The 21,536-nt window shown below is 41.8% G+C and overlaps 1 protein-coding gene across 4 annotated transcripts in view; it reads right to left on the reverse strand.

Annotated features, from left to right (window-relative positions):
• Positions 1–21,536, reverse strand: part of LOC114549067 (partitioning defective 3 homolog) — a 387,004-nt gene that overhangs the window by 146,392 nt on the left and 219,076 nt on the right. For all 4 annotated transcript variants that reach the window (XM_028569211.1, XM_028569212.1, XM_028569210.1 and 1 more), the window contains exons 15-16: positions 14,199–14,346; positions 2,382–2,568 (exon numbers count right to left, since the gene is read on the reverse strand). In XM_028569211.1, the coding sequence (XP_028425012.1) occupies positions 2,382–2,568; positions 14,199–14,346 (335 nt within the window). The remainder of the gene's footprint in view (positions 1–2,381; positions 2,569–14,198; positions 14,347–21,536) is intronic.

Here is a 21,536-nt window from a genome sequence, read left to right on the forward strand (position 1 = left end):
AGTTTATAATAACCACTACCAGATGCTAGAGTTGGCGTTTTGATTACCCCTACATTAATAGAATAAAATGAGCCAGGATTAAATTAATTTTACAAGCCAATTGGCTCACCATTCTGTGTTTGAACAAAGTCACATAAAGTGCTGGTACTGAAAAAAAGAGAAAAGAGAGTTTGTTAAATTCCACCGGGTGAAAAAAGGACAAGAAGGGAACCTGAATTACAATCGTGTTACAAGCCAACCAGCCAATTTTGTGCTTTGTGTATGCACTGTGGGCGTATAGCTGTGGCCTTGGCAAGGCACCTCCCATGAGAAAGGAAGGCTGCATAATACTGGAGGCCAGAGGTGAGACTTTCACAGCTCTGCACAATACATATTCAATATGTACCGGGCCCTGGTTTTACTGTTGCAAGGGCTTAATTAAAAAGTAACAGTTCCAATACATTGGAGTCTGGCTGACCCACATCCCCTGCTGGCTCAGTATGCCTGTTACCGCTGTGTGTGTGTGTGTGTGTGTGTATTGGGATGTTGAGGGCACTTGAAAAAGGAAAATGAGAAACAGTAAAAGTCAGTAAGATAGAGGATACACACTTGGTGCATTTAAGCAGCTGTTAGCATTTGAATGTGTGTTTGTGCAAGTGTCTGTGTCTGTGTGTGTGTGTGTGTGTGTGTGTGTGTGTGTGTGTGTGTGTGTGTGTGTGTGTATGTATGTGACTTTGAGGACATGAATAATTCACTATAACCCTAGGCAGTGGTATATAGCACACTTCCGCATTCTGTGTGTGCACACGTCATGCACGTGTAAGTGTGTGTGGTTGTGTTTATGTCTGGAATGTGTATGTGCGTGTGTAAATGGAGTGTTTGAGTGCTGTTCAGCCATATGCTGTGGACCTAATCCACTATGACAAACCTCTGACATCACATGAACAACAGGCATGCTGAGCAAATCTACCCATTCATAATAAATGAGAGAAAGAGAAAGTGCGAGAAATAGAGAGAAAGAGAGAGAGAGAGAGTGCAATAGAGGGAGCGAATACGTGTGCGATATAGAGAGAGAGAAAGTAGAGAGTCTCCAGGGAAAAAGAAATAAAAATAATAAAGAAATGAATAAATAATCTCAGCATCTCTATTTGTGGCAGCCAGCATTTCATCTTAAAAAAAAAAAGTAATGTGGTTCTGCCACAACCAGCCAATCTGAAACAAGAAGAACAACTTGAAATAAAAAATTACGCATTATAAACAGAAAAAAAGGAAGTTAGTAACAACCTGTGTTTAGTGTAAAAGCAGTCCCTGACTTTGTCATTCAGAAGAAAATGAGGACATGATTGGATGTCTTGTCTTTACATTTTCCTTCATACTCTACCTGTGCACTGCAATCCCACAGGAAATGCCATGAGTAATTTTAGAGTAAGTGATTATACCTTTAAGAATGAACAGCTATAACTATCTGTTCTAAAAGGCAGCCTTTAAGTGACATCGATAAAAAAGACAAGCACAGAGCTGTGCTGCAGTGCTGAAATCTCATTCTTGTTTTTTTCTTGGTCTGTAAGGATTTCTTTGCTTAACCGGTCGTGTCCTTAAGAGACTTAGTTTGATGAGCCCCGGCTTAATATTTTATTATGAGGGTGCTCCAGTCGGGCTGCAGACGGAGTGGGACGCTGAAATCCCACGGGGGGTTGGAGAGGTGGAGGTACTGTAACTGAGTTTTTTACTCACAGTCTGACTGCTGCTGGGTCATCCATTATTTAAAGCACACACACACACACACACACACACACACACACACACACACACACACACACACACATTGCTATGTACTGTATACTACACACTCAGTCACACAACTGCATATTTACCCAAACGTTACCAACATTTTGGGATGCAAAATTGCATTACTTTCCTGTAACAAACTGATATGATGTAATATGAAAATGTTGTATTCTGGTTTGTTAAGGCAAATCATCTGATTTCCACTACTAAGGAAAGCCATCACACTATGTAATTAATGTAGGCAATAACTTGCAATAAGTAAAAATGAGCATATATATGTATGTGTGTGTGTGTGTATATATATATATATATATATATATATATATATATATATATATATATATATACACACACACATATAATATCAGGTATTTCTATTGCTTTTCACTAATTTCTGCAGAATCTTAAATCAAGAGACCTCTGTTTTTTCCAGAAAACTCTCACCACTCAGTGACACTCCAGAAATCCAATGACCAGCAGGAACCCTCCTAAACCTCCTGCATATTGTAACTGTAAATACAGAAAATGCCCAGCTTTCTTCACATGTAGGATCTAAAGTCGTTATAAATAATTCAGCCGACTCCACCGCAAAGTAAAACCAACCCGCTGCTCACCATTCATTCTGACCGGGCAGCTCGTGGATCCAGGGCACCGGGTATTCTCCCACGAAGCCCATGTCATCGTGGGAACTGGAGGATGATTGGTCGGAAAGGTGGGCAGGAAGCAGGGGCGGCCTATCGTCTTCGATCATCACTATGTCGTCCTGCGGCATGTTCACAGTGGGAGAGAGCTGGTAGTTACCTAAGAGAGACGGGGAAGTAAAGAGATTAGTTTCTTTACAACTATACAACACAACATGGCATCAATGCTCAAGGTTTTTTAAATTAATGGTGTCTGATAAGTGTGACAAAATCAGACTGAGAAAATGTATGCACGTGCTGAAGCATGCACACACATTCCTCCACAGACACGTTTGTGTAATCACAAACAATGTTATCTTACTTTAGTAATTACCAAGATAAAGCAAAGGACAGAGATAACTTTGGCCAAGATAATTGTACTATGGAATTTTCCTATCAGGGCATGCCTGAAGGATATCAACATTTCTCAAAAAGGGTAAATCATTCTGCTTATAAGGTACAGTTAAACAAAGCCGAATGCATACAAAGATGCTGCAGGCTTATTACACTCAAATACACAAAAATGAACAGAACAGACCCAAATGACTGATTTAATGTCTATTATCCAGAATCCAATCTCTTGACAGTCAAAAGTTGTAGATCTGAATAATTTTATCATTGCTCCTTCACTCTTCTCCAAGGACAAATATAAGCAGAAGAAGAGCTCCCCTGATCTGTATTCTGCCCTGCCTGAGCCTCCCTGCTGAGGACTTGTTTGAATCGCTCCTTGGCTGCTCCTCAGAGTCAAAGTCAATGGGGAATGTTCTGCAGCGGTTGGCACTCAGCAACGAGGGCAGGAGAAGGGTTGTTCAACGGCATGAGAAGTGGCATTACGATTCAGAGGTGGAAGATTCACTCACAAATTGACCAGTGCGTGACTTATGTTTGGACGTAGACACGTGAACGCAAAAGTCAAGACAAGTGATGTGATCAGCCTTTAAGCGCACACCTGCTTGCTATTAGACATAGGTTTACTGAAACGCTGGACTTCCTACGGCCTTTGCTTTTGTTTCAATAATCGGAGAGCCGTTTTGCAAATGTAATAGCTTAGGAACAATTGTGTGTAATCACTAACAGCAGAGAACAATATTTACCCTGGCAGGATCCCAACATGAATCTAAGAGGCATTTAATTTCACCGGGGTCCGACGAATGATAAATGCATAGTGTGGAAGGAAATCTGAAGACCAATCAACGCGGCAATGAGGTGTATAGTGTAGTTAAGTCATTTGAATGGAAAGAAATATGTAAGAAAAACAAGATACAAAACAAAACAGCTGTGCAGGGAAGGAACACCCCCCCACCACCCCAAAAAACCCACTAAAGTCAAACGACAAACAGAAAATCAAGCCGAAATAGTGTATATTCTAGGATATTTTTCTTATCAGTGGCATGTGATAACATATATTTAATTATACTGTATGTGAATACATGTTCCACGCCAAAGGCTTCATATTCAGTGTTGCAGTGGATGTGCTAAATAGTACCACCAAAATGCTATTTTACTTTGCAAGCCTGGTAAGTAATAATTCATTCTAATGAAATAAAATAATTCAGGATAGGGTTTTATATAAGTTGCTTTATACCATGAATAGAAAACTTTCCCCAAAGCCTACCCTGGTACGGTACTTACGCATCTGTTAATTGATTCTTTTGAAATCCTTATCCCTTTGTCTATGGACTGCTCATCTAAACCAGTTAAGATGGCTACCAACGCTGTCCAGGTGAAATGAAGGCCATTTCTCACTTGGGCAGCTTGACAGAGAACCATGGGTAATTGAATTCACCCCGTACTGTAAATCAGCAGGACTGGAGTAATGACAGTGATCAACTCCAGGAAGTCGTTTAGACTAAGCTAGACCTATCACTTTCACAGCAGACAGACCAAGTAGAAAGAAGTTAAATTATAGCTGGGTATCAATAATCATCATTTATCTTTAATGATGTCTTCTTTATATCATTAGTTGTGACATGCACCTTTGTTGTATAAAAAAAAAAAAAAAATTACAATAGTTCCGGTTTGTCTTCCAATTCATCCAATGTACCATTTTGTCTCGTTATTGTGACAATTTTCCCAGCTCTTAGGAAAACTGATGATAAAGAGGCATTTACCATATCACAGCCCATGGTCATAACTATGCGTGTATGTTTGTATAAGTATCAATAATGTGTACATGGTTTATAGAATCTATATTCTATCTATATTCTCTGTTATATGTTTTTTTTTATATGCCTTAACCTCTATATACAACAGTTTACAACAGGTTTGTCCTCAGAGTCCTTGCACAACTTATCTAAATCAGTTCTCAAACACTCTTCCTTCCCTCGTTCGTTGTCAGTGTCTCTGCTTTACAGTCCGTTTAGCAAAAGTACGGCAGTGTCAATAACTGCTGCTCTGCAGTTGTGTGTCCACAGGGGCCATTCTTAAACCAGCCTTTACTTTCCCTTAGCCGCTGAGTGGCGTTACCCTTTCGGTTGCGTCAGCGACACTGAGAATTTCACTACAGAAGCCACCTGGAAAAGACATGCTGTATAGTGGTAATGTAAAAGAAGCTCTGTAAAAGCTTGAGAGTGTGTTTCAAGTACACCACACCCATGGACACCATTTGCATTCCCAATATGCACTCTTAAAGACAATACATAACTCATAATCACCTTACGTTCACTCATGTCAGCAGACCACTTTTGCTAACAGAGGACACCGTTTTAATTAGAAACTCGGCAAGCTTCCCTCTCCAAGCTTAATGAAATATTTCCAGTCAGGACCTCTTGACACAAGTAGCCAGCTCTGCAGATGAAGAGTTGTTAAAGTCATCCCACTTCCCTCTTTGCTAAGTAGCTCTAGGACACACACACTCAGACAATGAATGGCTAGTGGACAGGTATAGTTGGGGCCACGCTGATGATTTGAAAGGTGAAAATAATTAGAGAAACTGCAGCACTTGCTTTTCTGCAGCTGTCAGCATAATAAGCATAGAGGGAAATCACCCAAGCATCGACCCCCAATACAATGACGCACACAACACTAAAGTAGATTTGAACAGATGTAGACCAAAAGAAAATAAGTTCTTAGTGGCAGTATGCTTATTGTGTTTGGTTTACTGACGGACAAAGATAACTAGCAAAAGGCAGAGTGGGGGAAAATCTGGAGAGACATCACCTTCAGTGGTGTTTTGGCGCAGTGGGGTGCTTATGGAGCTGCTCACTCACTGTTTTAAACACAGTTGTCTTTTAGCAGCTCCTCACAGTCGGTGACAAGTGGAAAAAAAGGGCAGGTGACAGTACCAGCAGAGACAGTTTGCTTCCTTTTCGCAAGCCAGATCGACAGACGGTATATATGTGTGTATTCGCACCACAACTAGCTGGTGACTGAGGCAGTTGAAAGTCAAGGTTGTTCATTATAGAGAGATGATTCGCAATGCAAACAAGTGCTGATGAAATAAGGAGTGAATACATTCTCAGTGTCTTTGTAGTCTTCTTTTATGTGCTCTGAGTGTTGTTTCTGTTGTTTACATCATTTTACCCAGGGAAGGTCATCTGAGCTTATTGCTAAATGTTAAATGGACTGCATTTATCAGTCCTTCCAGAAAAATGCTGAGTTTTTTTGTGATTGTTGAGGGCAAAAATCCTTGATTATGCGGCACGTTTTCTTAAAAAATGCGATGGAATATGGCGGATACTTATGCTTTTTGATGATGTTCATGTCACGTAATTACGTCACTTCATAACGTTCCCATGGCAACAGGGGAAAATGGCTGCTCATGTGTGAAGTAAACGCAACATTTTTCAACTTTTTGCTACGATGTATGTGACTTTTTTGCAACGAAAATGCGGATAAAAATGCATAAAAAAAAATGCATAAAAATGTGGACTTTGGCTGATTATGCATTGAATTATGCGATCGCATAATCGCGTTTATCTGGAGGGACTGATTTATATAGCGCTGTTCTAGCCTTAGAAACCATTTAAAGCGCTTTACAACACAAGCCAGCATTCACCCATTCACACACCCATTCATACACTGGTGGCAGAGGCTACCTGCACATCAGGAGCAATAAACATTCTCACACACACACACACACACACACACACAGACTCCCCCACACACACAGACTCCCCCACACACACACACACACACACACACACACACACACACACACACACACACACACACACACACACACACACACACACAGTGGTTCAGTATCTCGCCCTAGTTCCCCTGCCTAATGGTACCGGCATCTAAACCTGTGAGTCCTGTGAATGAGGCGATTCTTTCCACCAAATCCCAGGACCACTATCTCGGCCGCAATCAAACCGCTGTTATTCAGCCTGTGATGACCTCTACAATCCTTAAACACTGGAGCCTTTCACTCAGTTCGTGGAATGAGGCAAAAAATAAACTAAAACATAAATATCACGATGCCATCACAAATGACTCAGCAGTCAGTGTAGATAAGGCCACATGGGGATAAAAACATTCTCCAATTGTAATTAATGGTTCACAGAAGCTTGGTCTTTCCCAAAGGGAGCATTTGGTATTTGTTAAAAGAGCTTCTGATTCATGCCTACCATACATGGAGCCAGGGAAAGAGTTCTCTGGCAACATGTGCCACTGTGGCCTTTGTCACACTGTAATTAAAGATAGCTTCTCATGAGTCACCACGCTGACAGAAGCAGACGCATACTACCCACCACCTCAGCTCCCACCATTACAGTCACTATCCATCCTGATAAAAACAAACACAAGTTGTTGGGTGGGGCTTACCATGAGGCATAATATTGTATTGTGAAGGCAAAACAGGATCACACTGTTCATTTCAATGCCATTTTATTGTAACATAGGTTCATTGACAAAATATTTCCATCACTAAAACAGAAACATGAAAGAAAGGAAGTTTGTTTCAGTTTATGGTTAAATGAACTGAGCTGTACACATGTAGACAGCCACATTATAGTCATGTCATCCTATCTGTCCACCCACTGCATATCATCTTTTGGATAAGAACATTAAAAAAATTGTAAATATGCAAAGGAAATCTTCCAGTAAAAGCAGCCTGTCCTTATGCCACACACTTGACAAGTTTGCAGCAGCACCCACTTAAATAGTACAATCAGAATAGTTAAAGTCGCAGTTCCACCACTGTACTGAAGAACACACAGCCCTCTGGCCAGCCATGTTCGACATGTGGAAGCTATTCCATAGTATGGATGCAGAGATGTTCTTCCTCCCTACAGTATGGTAGAGTGAAGACAGAGACAGATGAGCCCTCTGGCTCGAGAGACCACCTGGCTGCATCTATCCAAACGGACCAGAGCTTAACTCTTCTCTTTCTCTGCCCTCCGACCAAGCGCTGCCACTTGAAACATTGAGCTGTAAGGTGAGAGGTCACACTAATAGCCCCACTCCATCTTCCTTCTCCTACATGGTTTCCACCATCTCTGTCCATCACACAGTCTTACACTTTCTCTCTCTCTCTCTTGTCTTCCCTCCCTCAGTGACACTTTGGCCTATTGATCTGACTGGAGGAGAGAGCGTTAGTTGATCCATGCCGCTACGGCTATCAGGCCCATTCACGGATTGCAGCCGGTAATCATCCTAAGTACACACCGGTAGCAACCAAAGCCTTATTATCACCAGGGGATATTGGTGCAATTTTCTAAGGGTGCTTTCACATCTATAGTTTGGGTCATTTGGTCCAGACCAAGAGAAAAAAATATACATTGTTGCCTTTAAGTTCTGGTCCAGTTCGTATTTACGCTGACTTTTTACAAGCAAATTAGTATACATGAAGTTATACAGACTCACAAGTAACTCACTGATTGGACAGTTTTGGTAATGTCATCCTGCATCCTCAGTACCCACGTGGGGAAACAAAGGTCTGGTGACAGACAGGATATTATTGTTCTCTGGTGTCACAAAGAGCTCACAAAGAAATAACTGATTATTAGCAGTATTAATATTATGACACTGCAAATCGACCAAATGCTATGCATAGTAACATGTTGATACAACACAAAAAATAGGTGTCTTATTCAGAAATATTACAGGCCTTATTACGGTGGGATCTATGTCACACACTTAATGACCTGCCAATGTACACACAGGGTACAAGCACAACAGACCGCTAGTATTGCTTCCTGAATAGTTTAAATGAATTAGCCGATGGATTTATTAGCAGACTGAGACCCACCTTTACAAGCTCTCTCAGCCCTGTTGTTTGATCCACACCAGGGTTTCATTGGCAGCTTTTTACACCCACCCAAACCAACTAACTGGACAAATGCACCAGATTGTTTTAACCAAGCCAAACAGATTACCATGTTCCATGAGGGATCCCCTTGTCATTGCAATTGATCAGAACATATACAGTAGTTGATTGGCTTTATGATAGTGTCTTAACTTTCTTGTAGAGAAACACAACGTTGACATTCAGATGTCTAGGATTTGAATAGGGACACCAAATAGAGAGATTTGCAGAGACATGTGGAGTTAATCTGTGGTTCCCATGGACCCAGGAACAGAGCACTCAGTGACCAGTCATAAGCAGTTTTTAGTGAGTCCTGGGCTAGGAGGTGTTGTCACGACTGTTCCTATGACCCCATATTGACAAAATGTGAAACAACTGATTTGGTGACAGCTAAATGCAAAATATTTCCACACAATGTATGGAAGTTGATAATGCAGCCAAGATGCTGTCGCTACTGGCATAGATGATCTTCTGTACAGCGTCAAACTAAACTAACCACTTCTCTGGCCTAGGCTATATTACCTTGGTGAGGCAAAAAGGGTTTCCTATTCCAGAAGTCAACCCATCAACAGCGTAGAAGGAAGAGCTTCCATTCCAATCCAAGCCTCTTATTTAGACTTTAAATGCCATTTCAGGGAATATGCTTTCTGACCACCTCGACCTTTTCACACAATCACCAGCTACACTAACCGTAAGCCTGGGAGGAGCACGCTATCCATCCATACACTGAAGAAAAAGATATACTGTGTACTGGATAGATGTTTTTCTTGTGCGACTTAAAGCAAGAAGCAAATATAAATCAAGTCATCCACTTGCAGTGAGTTAAACAAATAATACTTGAGCAGAGAAAAGGGAGAAGAAACACAGTTGGAAAATGAATGCAATAAACAGCTAAACATATAATTATATAAATGGAAGCTATTGTAGTGTATGCCCCAATAGCAAAATAGATGTCTGGAAAATGTTAAATCAAATACCTGATGCTTTGTCCTGTAATCATCAAACAAATTCCCTTTGTTTATTCTTTCAGACACAAACCTAAATCTGTCATATCATAATATTACATTAACTAGCTTTAGCATTGCTGACCTGCATAGAAATCATGTTCTTGCATAACTGTACTTCCAAAAGTGATATTATTTAATAGTTCTACAATCTTTTTTATATTTTATTTTTTGTGTCCCTCACTTGGAAACGATTTAATCTCTGCATTCTGAATTCCATGTAGCTGCTTCAGTTTCAGGTTCCTGCTATTGTGCATGCTGGCTCACTGTCACATGACTTACTGGGACAATTGAATGGAACATAGCCATTGCTAATGTTATTAGTATCACCTGTGCTTTCCCTACTGTGAACATGTCTGCTGTGAAAAAGGACTATTTAATGAATATAAGCATTACAATTTTAATTTTCAACAATATCTTCTAAATTGCTGCATTTTACATTATTTAAGATTACAGATATTAAACATATGTATGGCAAATACACCTATTTTTGGTCAAATGAACACAGTGAATAAGTACACTAAATCACAAGAAAAGGGAAAGTTCCAGGGTAACACCATTTATGTCTCCGTCATTTTGTTACTAAAGCATGCTAATAGCACTCTCAAGCAGCCTGGACACCAAATTAAGGGAGGTCACTTTGCCTCATCTCCTGCACTGACGGCTGAGCATACAGAAAGGATGAGTCTGCCGACTGTGAAATACTGGAGGTGAGGGGACAGCAGGGTCAAATCCTGGGAAGACTTAAACACCTTTAGGGAAGACTTTAGTGTGTGGGACAGCCAGAGGTTGGTGTATTTGTGTTAGTCTGTGTGTGTTTGCTCTCCTACTTTAATCCTTTTAATGAATAAATGTCCTCATAATGTTAAAAACAATCGCCCTTTGCTGTTTAAGGATTTTGCACCGTCACCTGCACTGCACACATTACATCCTGTGAACACCTGCTTTCCGACAACAGCATGAGTCCGCTTGCCTGGTTCCCACTTCCTCTCCCCCCTCACTCCTGTGGCTGTCCTAGGTGTGCATTGAGACTCGGGCACACAGCCAAACAGCCACATCCACAGAAAGCGTCCGTCCAAGGGCCTCAATTTTCACCCCAGCGTGTGGACCCCGCACCCAGCAGCACTTTTCAATTAGACAGAACGGAAGGCGAAGCCGGGTGTGATGCTAACAACCTTTGCGTTAAACCTCGGCTGTCACTGTCACACTGTGCGCATGCAGGAGATTTCTTCAGTTCCATATTTCCTTCCCTTTGATTCACATTTTCTTCTTTTCTTTTTATCGGTTTTTCCTCCTATGACAGAGAAATCATCTCCGACAGAGAAATCATCTCCGACAGAGAAATCATCTCCGCCATCTCCCCCCCACTCCTCCCCCAACACACACACACACACACACACACACACACACACACACACTACACACACTGAATGTCAGCCCAACACAACAGGGAAGATCAAGGCAAGGTACCCTTACAATCACAATCAATGTGATGGCACTGTACTAGCTTAATAGCACCTGTCTCCTTCCTGTGTCATTTGGTGCTTTGCTTTGCTGTTGCCATGGTAATCATAATTCCTATAATTTATTCAATTGCACCTATCCCCTTGGAGATCCAATACCTGTTCTTTCTGTTTCAGAAGAAAGGCAGGAAGCTACTTTTGACTGCTGGGAGTAACAACCTGGTCCAGTTTCTGATGAATACCTGAGTGAGGCGAGATAAGTCATCCATAGGACATTGCTGCTGTTTTTAACAGAACATAGAGAACATAGCAATAACAATCATAGGTTGGCAGACATATTTAGTTTACAATTTCAGTGTATTGACTTGCTGCCAGCTGCTATAACTCACAATCAAAGTCAGATCTTAATTCGTAAGCAGCAAAACCATTCCATCCCATTTACCTCTGTGCCTTGGCCCACTTACAGCAGCACAGGCAGTATAATGGAAAGCGGAGCTGATTTGGTTAGAGAATTCCTCCGCTGTCTTTTGAGACGTAAAATGCCTCAGAATTTTGTCAGTAATCACTATTTGCTCTAAAGAAAAATGTATGGCTCACTTCAGTGGAAACTGAGCTTAACCTGATGGAGAGGTTGTACGTAAGTGTGCCACTGTGTGTGTGTGTGTGTGTGTGTGTGTGTGTGTGTGTGTGCATGCAACTACTGCATGTGTATGTCGAGCTGTATCTGTGCCCTACCCTATCCCAAACTCCATGTGTCTGGCCTTCGTGATTCGGTAACTTAGCAGGTCTAGATACACTCAGCATCGAGCTGTCAGTCAAGCCCTGGTGGCTGTGTGCTTCCTGACCTTGGCAAGCCGTTCTCAGCATCTGTCCTCTAACCATTACTGTCACATCTCACACGCCAGGCAATATGTCTGAGCCCATCTGAAATAACATATAGAGGAAGATAAAGAGCGGAAACAGCTCCTGTCTTTCTAGTCTGCAGAAATGTACTATCCACACAGAAAAATAAATTTTATAATGTCTTACTAAGTGATGAAACGGCAAGAGAAAATGTTGTTATGTTGTTGTGGATTGTCTCCATGTCTGCTTATGTATATCGGCTTAATTCAAACTATAGTGGGTAAGTGTAGTACACTGACATTTTGGTTACATTTAGAAATGGAGAGGGGAAAAAAAGAATCCACGTTAGATAAATATGATTGAGTAAGATATGTCAGGAATACTGATGCTGTTTGCTTTCAAAGTAAATATTGTGACATTTAATCGAGGTTAACTAGATCGTAGCTCTGCGTCGTCAGTGAGATGACAAGGTCATTGCCACTTGCTTAGGGAGCAGAAGACAGAGAGGCTTTCCTCTTATGTAGCTACTGTGCTTTGATGCATTCTAGGAACAAAATCGAATACATCTTCTGCATTTTCAGTAAACATTTAAGAGGATAAAAGGAGGATCAGATATGCAGTAATAGCAAAAAGCAAAAATTTGACCTACCCTTGGAAGCAAAAAATTCCTGCATCTACTTCTCAGGTGCTGTATGTTACCTCAGTGCGGCAGTGTTGTGTTGCTGTAATGAATATAACTGCATCTGCTGCATCAGAAATTTAAACGACGGGGTTGTGTCAATTTAAAAAGATGAAGACCTTTCAGAATGTAGGCACAGGTTAATGAGGGAACGCCTCGGAGACAGCCTCAAGACAGAGAAGAAAAGGAACTTTCTTGCTGCGAGACAAGCCACGTCAAAGATCTGAGACTCTGCCGCGCTTCGGCTGTGATAACTTACTGCTTTAGCAGCCACTCCGCCCCCAGCCCTAAAACTTTTCCACTTGGCGCATTTGACACCCACTCCGCAGGATGGGATGAGTGCTGGGCGCCCTTGAAGTTTCAATGGCAAGAAACTTTTCCATCAGCACACCCACAGTTGCCGCTTATGATCACAGCGGCGTTCTGAAAAGCCTGGGTCGGAAAAGCCAGTGGAATAAATAAGAGGAAAACCAAACCAATTTCAAAACATTTGATTCAGGATGGAGGAGAAAGACTCGACAAAAGGGTAAAAAAAAAAAAGAATGAGACAGACAGAGGGATAGAGAGTGTCAGGGGCAAGCCCTATTGATCTGGAGGCTTAATTAACCATCAGATGCCTCTGACACAGCCTCTGATCTTCTATGATCAGTGGCAGAGTGGCACCGCTCTGGGGGAGATGGTGGGGAGGCGATAGGAGCGAAACAGGAGAATGAATGGGAGAAGGGTGGAAAGGGAGAAAGTGTAGTTTATTGACAGATTACAAATTCAATCCATCCAAGGAAAGGAGAGGGGAAGGGTGACAGGGTGGGAGGTGAAAGAGGAGAAAGAGTGAGCGACGATAGGTTCATGAGACGGTGGGGAGGAAAAAATTGTGAAAGGAGGAGTTGGGAGAAAGAAACATGGGGAAAAGAGAGAAGAAGAAGAAGAAATAAGAGATGTGTGGAAAAAAGGTATGGAGAGGGAAGTTGAGAAAACAAAAGCCTACAGTGTGTTGAGAAAAAGGGGAATGGATGCATGCGTCTACACTGCATTATCCCCTACAAACACGTCCTCTCCACACTGATGCAATCATCTTCAGCTTCTGAGCGTATGCATATGTGAAAGGTCCGTCGATGTTGAGATGACAACAGCGACTGAGGATTAGATTGCCAATTCTAATATACCTGAAGATACGAGATCTTAGAGTGCTCATGTCAACTGGGTAGAATGGAAATTGACCCGAGTGAAAGCAGTCAGGAGTGGAGTGAAGGCAGGGAGGATTGGGGCTGACGTTAATCCCTGAGAGGTTTGAATAGTGAAATAGCGTACCTTGGGGTGCAGAGCGATGAGGGGGGATGAGGCTTTGAAGGTGATGCTGGTTGGGGGTTTAAGAGAAGGAGCTAGCTGAAGCATAGAGGGGCTGGGGTGGATGTTAAAATCCAATTTGTGAAGTTATTTTGTCTGTTACAGAGTGAAAGAGACACACAGATGCTGAGACGGAGGATGACAGAACCTTACTGATATATGACTCACCAATGCGTCCGATCATATTAGCCAGCGGTGGGGAGTTGCTGTGGAAGCCTTCAATGGAATCGTACAGAGAGTTGGAAATCCGGCGCTCCTGGTTGTCCAGTAGAGAGTTCACGGGACGCTCTAAGACCGGAGGGCTGCAGGGGGCTACCTACAGAAACCGGGAGAGAGATGAAGAATAGGCATGGGGCTTAAAAACAGCTACAGTGCCAAATAAATGTTCCATTTAGTCTGATGGATATTATTTTTCTTAAAGGGCCAATATGCATTTTATTTACCATAATCATTTGGGGTATATTCACATTCATACCTGAAAGGTTATTCTCAAACCCAGTACCTTAGTCTGCAATTTCTGTGCTTGTCAACTGACGATAATTGAAAATAGCTTAATTCGCTACTTATTACTAAACTACTATTACTACTACACACGTTTGACAATCACATTCACAGCATTAAAGAAAATAAATAACATGTATATATATATATATATATATATATATATATATATATATATATATATATATATATATATATATATATATATATATATATATATATATATATATACACACACATTTAGCTATCTTCATCTTGCGTTCCTCTGTATATTAAAATCCCTGTAAATCAAATTGAAACTCATAGAAGGTTCCGGTCATTAGTCTTTATCCACCCTATTGTTTACGTTTGCATCATGCTTTTTGCCTATGAAATAATCAGTATCCCAAGTGTGTAGACCCAAATAAAAAACACAGTTTATTGATTATTTTTGCAATGTGCATGTACCAACCAGGAAGCTATATGCACACGCAAACAACAAATTCACACACATAAGCTCAAGTGGATTCGCATAATATGGCTCCCAATGTGATGCCATCAATACTCCAGAAACATGGAACTGGGGCTTCGGCGTCCTTCTCGGCTTACGTGGGTATTTTCTGGCTCAGCAGTGTGAAACGGCTCCTGTAGAAGTCCGAGCTGGAAAAAAGTCCATGGATTTCCCATAGGCCGATAGACAGCTGTCTCTAACAATAAACCCCAGTAAATGGACCACTGACATTTGCCATGTGGTCGATACGCCGCACTGCTGGTTATTGAGCCCACTGTACACTCAGTGCATGTGTCAGTCTTGGCAGGGGGACATGGTTAGCGGTTAGTCTTTGGGTCTGGAACCACTGGGCCCAGATACTGTGTCCAGTCTTCAAAAGCCAATAGTCTGTCAAATGTGGTATTTTTAGGATATAGACAATGGAGCTACCACAGCAGGAGCAAGAAAGTAGAGAGAGAAAACAAATCCCAAGCACATCCACGTGCAGAGAGTTAGAGAATAAAGCTTGGGCCCTGGTCTTATTTCCCACAATGCTTCATAGCAGCCTGTGGGCAGCCGGGGGAATGCACTGGAGAAGAACTCCCTGAATATGACCTATTACAGATAGGTCGCTTACAGCTAGATTGTCTTGCGCAGTTCAACTTTGTACCTCAAGCATGCTTTAAACCAGGAGGCCCCGGCTAATATCGATGTCTCACAACACTCTGCTGGCTTACGGCCAAGAGAAAGGGGAGTAAAAGATCAGACAACCACTGCAGCAGGAAGATAGGAGAGCAAGGGGGGAGAGGAGGAGAGAAGAGGAAGAGGTGGTGGTGGGTTTTTGGTAAACAAATGGAAGGAATAACAAGAAAAAGGAGGATTGTGGGGGTGTTGGAGCTGAGGCCCCAGCGCAGTGTGGGTGCTGCCAAGTCACTTCCTCGTGGGAGTAGCGTACCGTGGAAGACGCATTGCAAGGTAGAGGGACTGTTTAATATAAAGAGAGGTTTAATGAGGTTGAGAGCACCAGACTATCGGGACAGTGTTGATAAGAGCGAGGAGCAAGGAAGGAAAGTGTGTGTGTGTGTGTGTGTGTGTAATGGGGGGTCTGGGTCAACACAACTACAATCAAAGCGACGGCCGCTGCCAGCCTTATTATAAAAAGCATGTCCCCAGATGATTCACACTCAATAAAGCTCAAATTGACTTTAACATAACCCCTCTCTCTGCACTTTTTTTTTTTTATCTGCTTCAGATCTGTCATGAGCTGAAAGTAGTAAGATGGAGCGTTTCAGGTAAGAGGTAGGGCAATGTGTGGACAGAGTGGAACGGAGCAGCTGAGAACCAAATTATATGAAACTATGTGTAGAATGTGTCAGGAGGAATAGATCACTGAAAGACCACTATAGAACTGTCTCCCTCTATCTCTGAGCTCTGAACAGGTTTACTTTAAAAGTATTCATTGGCTTCTATGGCAAATAGACTTTGGAATCAATTTAACACAGCGGCAAAATGGCAGCTATTTAATCTTTGTGTATCCAGTATTAATTAAGTCTGCCTCTGTGCATGCTAATGCTAGCACACTGCGTATGTTTACTGACCTGTGAATGTTTACTGACTAGTGCATGGCAAGCTGTGACATTTTCATGTCCAATCTCCACTCTCTGCTTCCACCTGATATTTGATATCATATCACAGTAGGGATTCAACATTTAGGTCTTTCCCAGGAAAAGTCTTTTGACACGGTACCATGCTGGCACGGATGCATTTTGTCTTTCCTGCATCAGAGGCAGCAGGCTAATAAAGTATTGAAATGAACAGAAGAATTGGATAGTTAGAATGAGCACCAACCGTCACAATTGCCTCATGAAACAAAAAGAAAATGCTTTGTGGTACCACGGCGTTAAAACCCAACAACAGCAACGTCGAGTTGATCAAGGAGCTTATTTGTCCAAAAGTGGACGTGTTCCTTTTGTTTTTCAGTGTCTTTGCTGAGATTTTAGACGTTTCTTACCACCGGTTCCCATCACCTCATCTTAATCTAGTCATTTTCAGAGTGGATTATCCTGTTGACTGAGGGAGAGGGCAGGGCACTGTGACTTACACTGAGCCCAGTCAAGATCATCTGCTGCTCAGCTCCCATTGGACTCACTAAGCATGCACGTGTGCTTGTGTGTTCAAGGTAATGCTTTTATTTGTCTGAGTGTGTGTGTGTGTGTGTGTGTGTGTGTGTATTTACCTGTATTCACGTGCATATGTGTTTGCATTTATATGCTTTAGTGGTAAGTGCAGACTCATGGACTAATGTGTTTTTGCCTGTGCATCAGCATCTCCCTGCCCTTGAGTACTCGTTGAGGGAGAAGAAGCAGTGTGTTGACAGGGCTAGTCTTAAGCTGTCAACTAAGGCTAATAACGTCTAGTCCACGGTCATTTCCTGGCCTTCTATCCTGGTCTCCGCCGGTTGCCGTGGCCCTAATCCAGTCAACCTCCACCATAATGCTGTAATTACAATCCTTAAGCTACTGCATCCTGCCCCAGGCAGAACTCACCTCTCTGCTGGCTAGATATCCCACTTTCATTAGCTTCGCACATCCACCTAGAGCCTCATCTAAAGTCAGTGCTTCCCAAAGTGGGTGACCAAGTCTTTTAGTAGGTCTTAGCAAAACTTCAATTTCACAAAAAACACCATGCTGAGATGGAATCAGCACAATAGCAGGGTATGCATGTGGTGGAATTTCAAGCTTACGAACTCATGCTATGTAAGCTGAGACAGTTGTACCCCAGGTCTCATTCAAGTCAGTGTCCAACATAATCTCATAATCTTTCCAGGCAGAGGACTACTTCAACGTTGTGCCTCCTGTGACACCTGCATGATAAGGGAATGTTTTGTTTCAGGACTGTCTCCTTTTGGAGGTCGGTGGTCCTGCCACAGCTTTTGCATACAGAGAGATAGGCTGAACTAGGCTTTAACATCTATGTTTACTGCAATATCTTTGTTTACATTGAAGGTTCAGCTAAACTTAAATGCATCTGTGTAATTCATCAAGATCTACTGAATCTTCTTTAAGTATGTGAAATGAGTTGTGCTGCTCCTGAGTTTTTCCTTGCTTCAGAAACTTCAAGAAAACAAACTCAGGGACTCACTTAACTTGTTTTCTTGATCTATGCCCCTGCCGTGCACCCAATACTTTTTAGGACTTTCCATTATTGCTACAACTTTATGCAAATGTCCTCCGACACAATGCAAGCAACAACCAGATGAGCCAATGGCGCTCGAAAGCTCAGAGTTGTTTACTTATTCGCTCCACTAAAGTGGAGTAAGGATCTCTTCCAGCACTGATAAAGGATGTAAAGTCTCAGGCGCCATTGTTGTATTACAACAGTTTCAACAATGCATACCTCATTTAAAATTAGACAGAAAATAAGCTATCACGTGTTTGGAAAACAACTGCCCAGTCGGAGAAGAGTATGTCAAATACATGCTTAACACAATTATAAAGATTTAAGATTGGCCAGAGCCTGCCTACTACTTTGTATATGTATGTGGGAATGCAAGAGTCTATAGCCATGCTAATATCTCTGTGAAGCTGTACTGATAAATGCTATCATTAGAATGGTAATTCATAAAAAATATGTTCATGATAACAATTCTAACATGCTGATGTTTAGGTAAAATGTTTCCCATGTTCACTATCTTTTAGTGCATTAGCATGCTAACAATTGCCAATTAGCACAATGTACAGCTGAGGGTGATGGGAAAGTCATTATTAAAAGTTTGACTCAATGATGGCTCTAAATTAAAGGTTATTACGGTTCATCCTCTGGAGAATGTGTGTGGCAATTTTCATGGCAATCTATCCAACAGTTTTTGAGACATTTCACTCAAACCCCTATATGTCAGCCTTATGGTGGCACTAGGGGCGTCAGGGGATCGGGAAAGTCGGAAGGCTTCATCCTCTGGGTATCATGAATGTCTGTACATGATGTCATGGCGATCCACCCAATAATTATCGAGATATTCCTGGCTGGACCAAACTAGTGGAACGACCAACTATCAGACCAACATTGCAATCCATAGTACTGTGCTGGTAGCATGAATAAAAATCTAAATCAACACAAAAATATTCAAATTTATACGCAATTAACACCATACAGCTAAATATTTTTGAGTTGTGTTTACCTCATTATTGGATAGAAAGTTCACTACCTTTATAACTAGTTACAAGGCTAATACAACATATTGAACTCTTTCATGTTGTCATATTGTGTTGCAGAGGACAATGTACAACTTAAAGTAAAATGGATTGTTGTTGTATTGATTCCATTTTATGTGAGCTAGTTTTTAAAAATGTTCACTCAACAAGGATTTTACACGATCAGTTTTCCTTTTCTCTCTTCAGTAGGCATATGTCTTTCTATTTGCAACCTGTCTAGAGTTGAGTCGTCTGTTCATATTAGCCAAATTCAAGCACAGAGCATTAGTATTATATACAGCTAACAAGTGAACACAGCATGTGCTATGCTGCAAAGTGAAAGGAATATGTGTGTGTGTGTGTGTGTGTGTGTGTGTGTGTGTGTGTGTGAGTGCAGACACTTCATCCCGGCAGTCCTCCACAGTGCCCAAGCAGCCCACTCAACCACCAGATTCAATATATTATTTTCTCAATTGGTCCTATCGAGTTTCCCATGCTGCTCCTAACTGAGTTAGTCCTCAGAGGGCCAGCTGGGAATGAGGGCCCAGCAGCGCTGGAATTGCATTTCTGCTGCTCTGCGATCTACTTTCCTCAATTTAGTCACCACTTCATTGCAAACTGCATTTCCCAGAGTGCACCGCTTTGTGCCCACGCTCTATCCTCTTCCCATGAATCACTGCCATTTGCTTTGGCAGCATTGAAGCTGTAGTCCCTACAAGTCATGATCTAACTGGACTTCAGTCACTCCATGTTAAGTAGGGGGGGCAAGGTCGACACAGATTTCCCTCCCTGTCCCTTAGTTCTGATGTGGGCCAGCATCTCAATGTTTTAAGGTCCCTCCCAGCAGTGGTCAGCTCAATACTAATAAAACCATAATTTACTAGGCCAGGGCTCTGATTGATAGCTCTCTCAAGGCTCTATCGATCAGCCTCTCTCTCATCCAAGTGAGCATCTTTTGTCAGGGCCAGCCACTTCCTTCCCACTTGTCTCTTTGCATAAACGTTCTCTTGTGACTAACAAGCAACGCTTTTGGAATGGATTACAAACAGGGATATAGGCATGCTGAGGAGACTCTTTCAGTGCCCTTTTATATACAGAGTAAGCTGTTATATCCACTCTCTTCCCAGAGTGAACTTATCTACTATGACCGCAAGCTTCTATGATGCAACAATACTAAGGTGAACGCAGGCAATAAAGTGTTGCTTTGATCTTTCTCCTTTACCCCCTGCTGCTTCTCATCAATAATAAAGCAGTGTTTCAGCCTGACCATGTTCCATAATGGCTAGTTGTGATATACAGTATGGTATCAGATAAAACAATAAACTCTTTTAGAAGAGGTCATTTTTGCTTTTTCTTGTAAAACCCTAGCATATGCAAATTGCATCAATTTGATCCCACTTACTGTTGTATGTAATCTGGCCTGAGGCAAGATTACATACAATTACTATTCATGCTGTCCTGACATCCTTATGCCTCATGCTGTTATGAGCATGTCACATTCCTTCAATTGAAAGCATTGCCGTTAATTAGCTGTCATGCATATCAAAACCACAGCAGTGTGGTAAATGTCAGCATCACTAGTTAATTTGTTGAGGAACAACCGCTCGACATTTCTACAAATGTGGTACTATGTCAGTGGCTTAAGGAAATGAGAAAACATGAAACCAGAACTAGGTTTCTCAGGTGACTAAATGCACTGGGCATCTTTGCGGTGGTTTCTTGTCCCACATGGTATATACATAATTGTGGTTGCTGGACTGGAAAGTCTTTCAAGTGGTCAAAAGAGGGGTGCTGCTTTACATAAAAGCTTTACATTCATGTCTTGAGGCGGTCTTGACGGAAAGCTGTGCTGAGACAAGCACAAAAAGAAAGTGAAAGTTAAGAAATATCTGAAGCGAAGGACTGAAGTGATAGCACCGCGGTCCTTAGGCAGAAGCTTCGTCTCATGAATTATCATAAGAACTGTATAGCGAAGCACCACGAAGTAAAAATAGGCTGTGAAATTCAACTCAATCTGTAGATGTGTAGTATCTCAAACACAGACAGGGAATATGAGAAAGGTTTTCTGGTGAAAAATCTTGGTGGAAGTGTGTTTTTGTTGGCAAGTTGCTGTAGCGCTGTCAAGAAGAGCAAAAAAAGAAATAAAAATGCAAGACTGCCAGTCTGTCAGAAATAGTCGATGTCTGCTAGAGATCTTCGTCATAAATAACATTGCAAATGCACAGGGAGGCGTATGCGTACGTCAGTTGATGAATTTCAAATCAGAGAAATGAAACCCAGACACAAGCATGCTTATCATCATCCTGTCGGCTTTTAGATGCTGGTGTGATAAATATCTTAGTAGTG

This window comes from Perca flavescens, chromosome 22 (assembly GCF_004354835.1).
Source record: "Perca flavescens isolate YP-PL-M2 chromosome 22, PFLA_1.0, whole genome shotgun sequence".
NCBI lineage: Eukaryota > Metazoa > Chordata > Actinopteri > Perciformes > Percidae > Perca > Perca flavescens.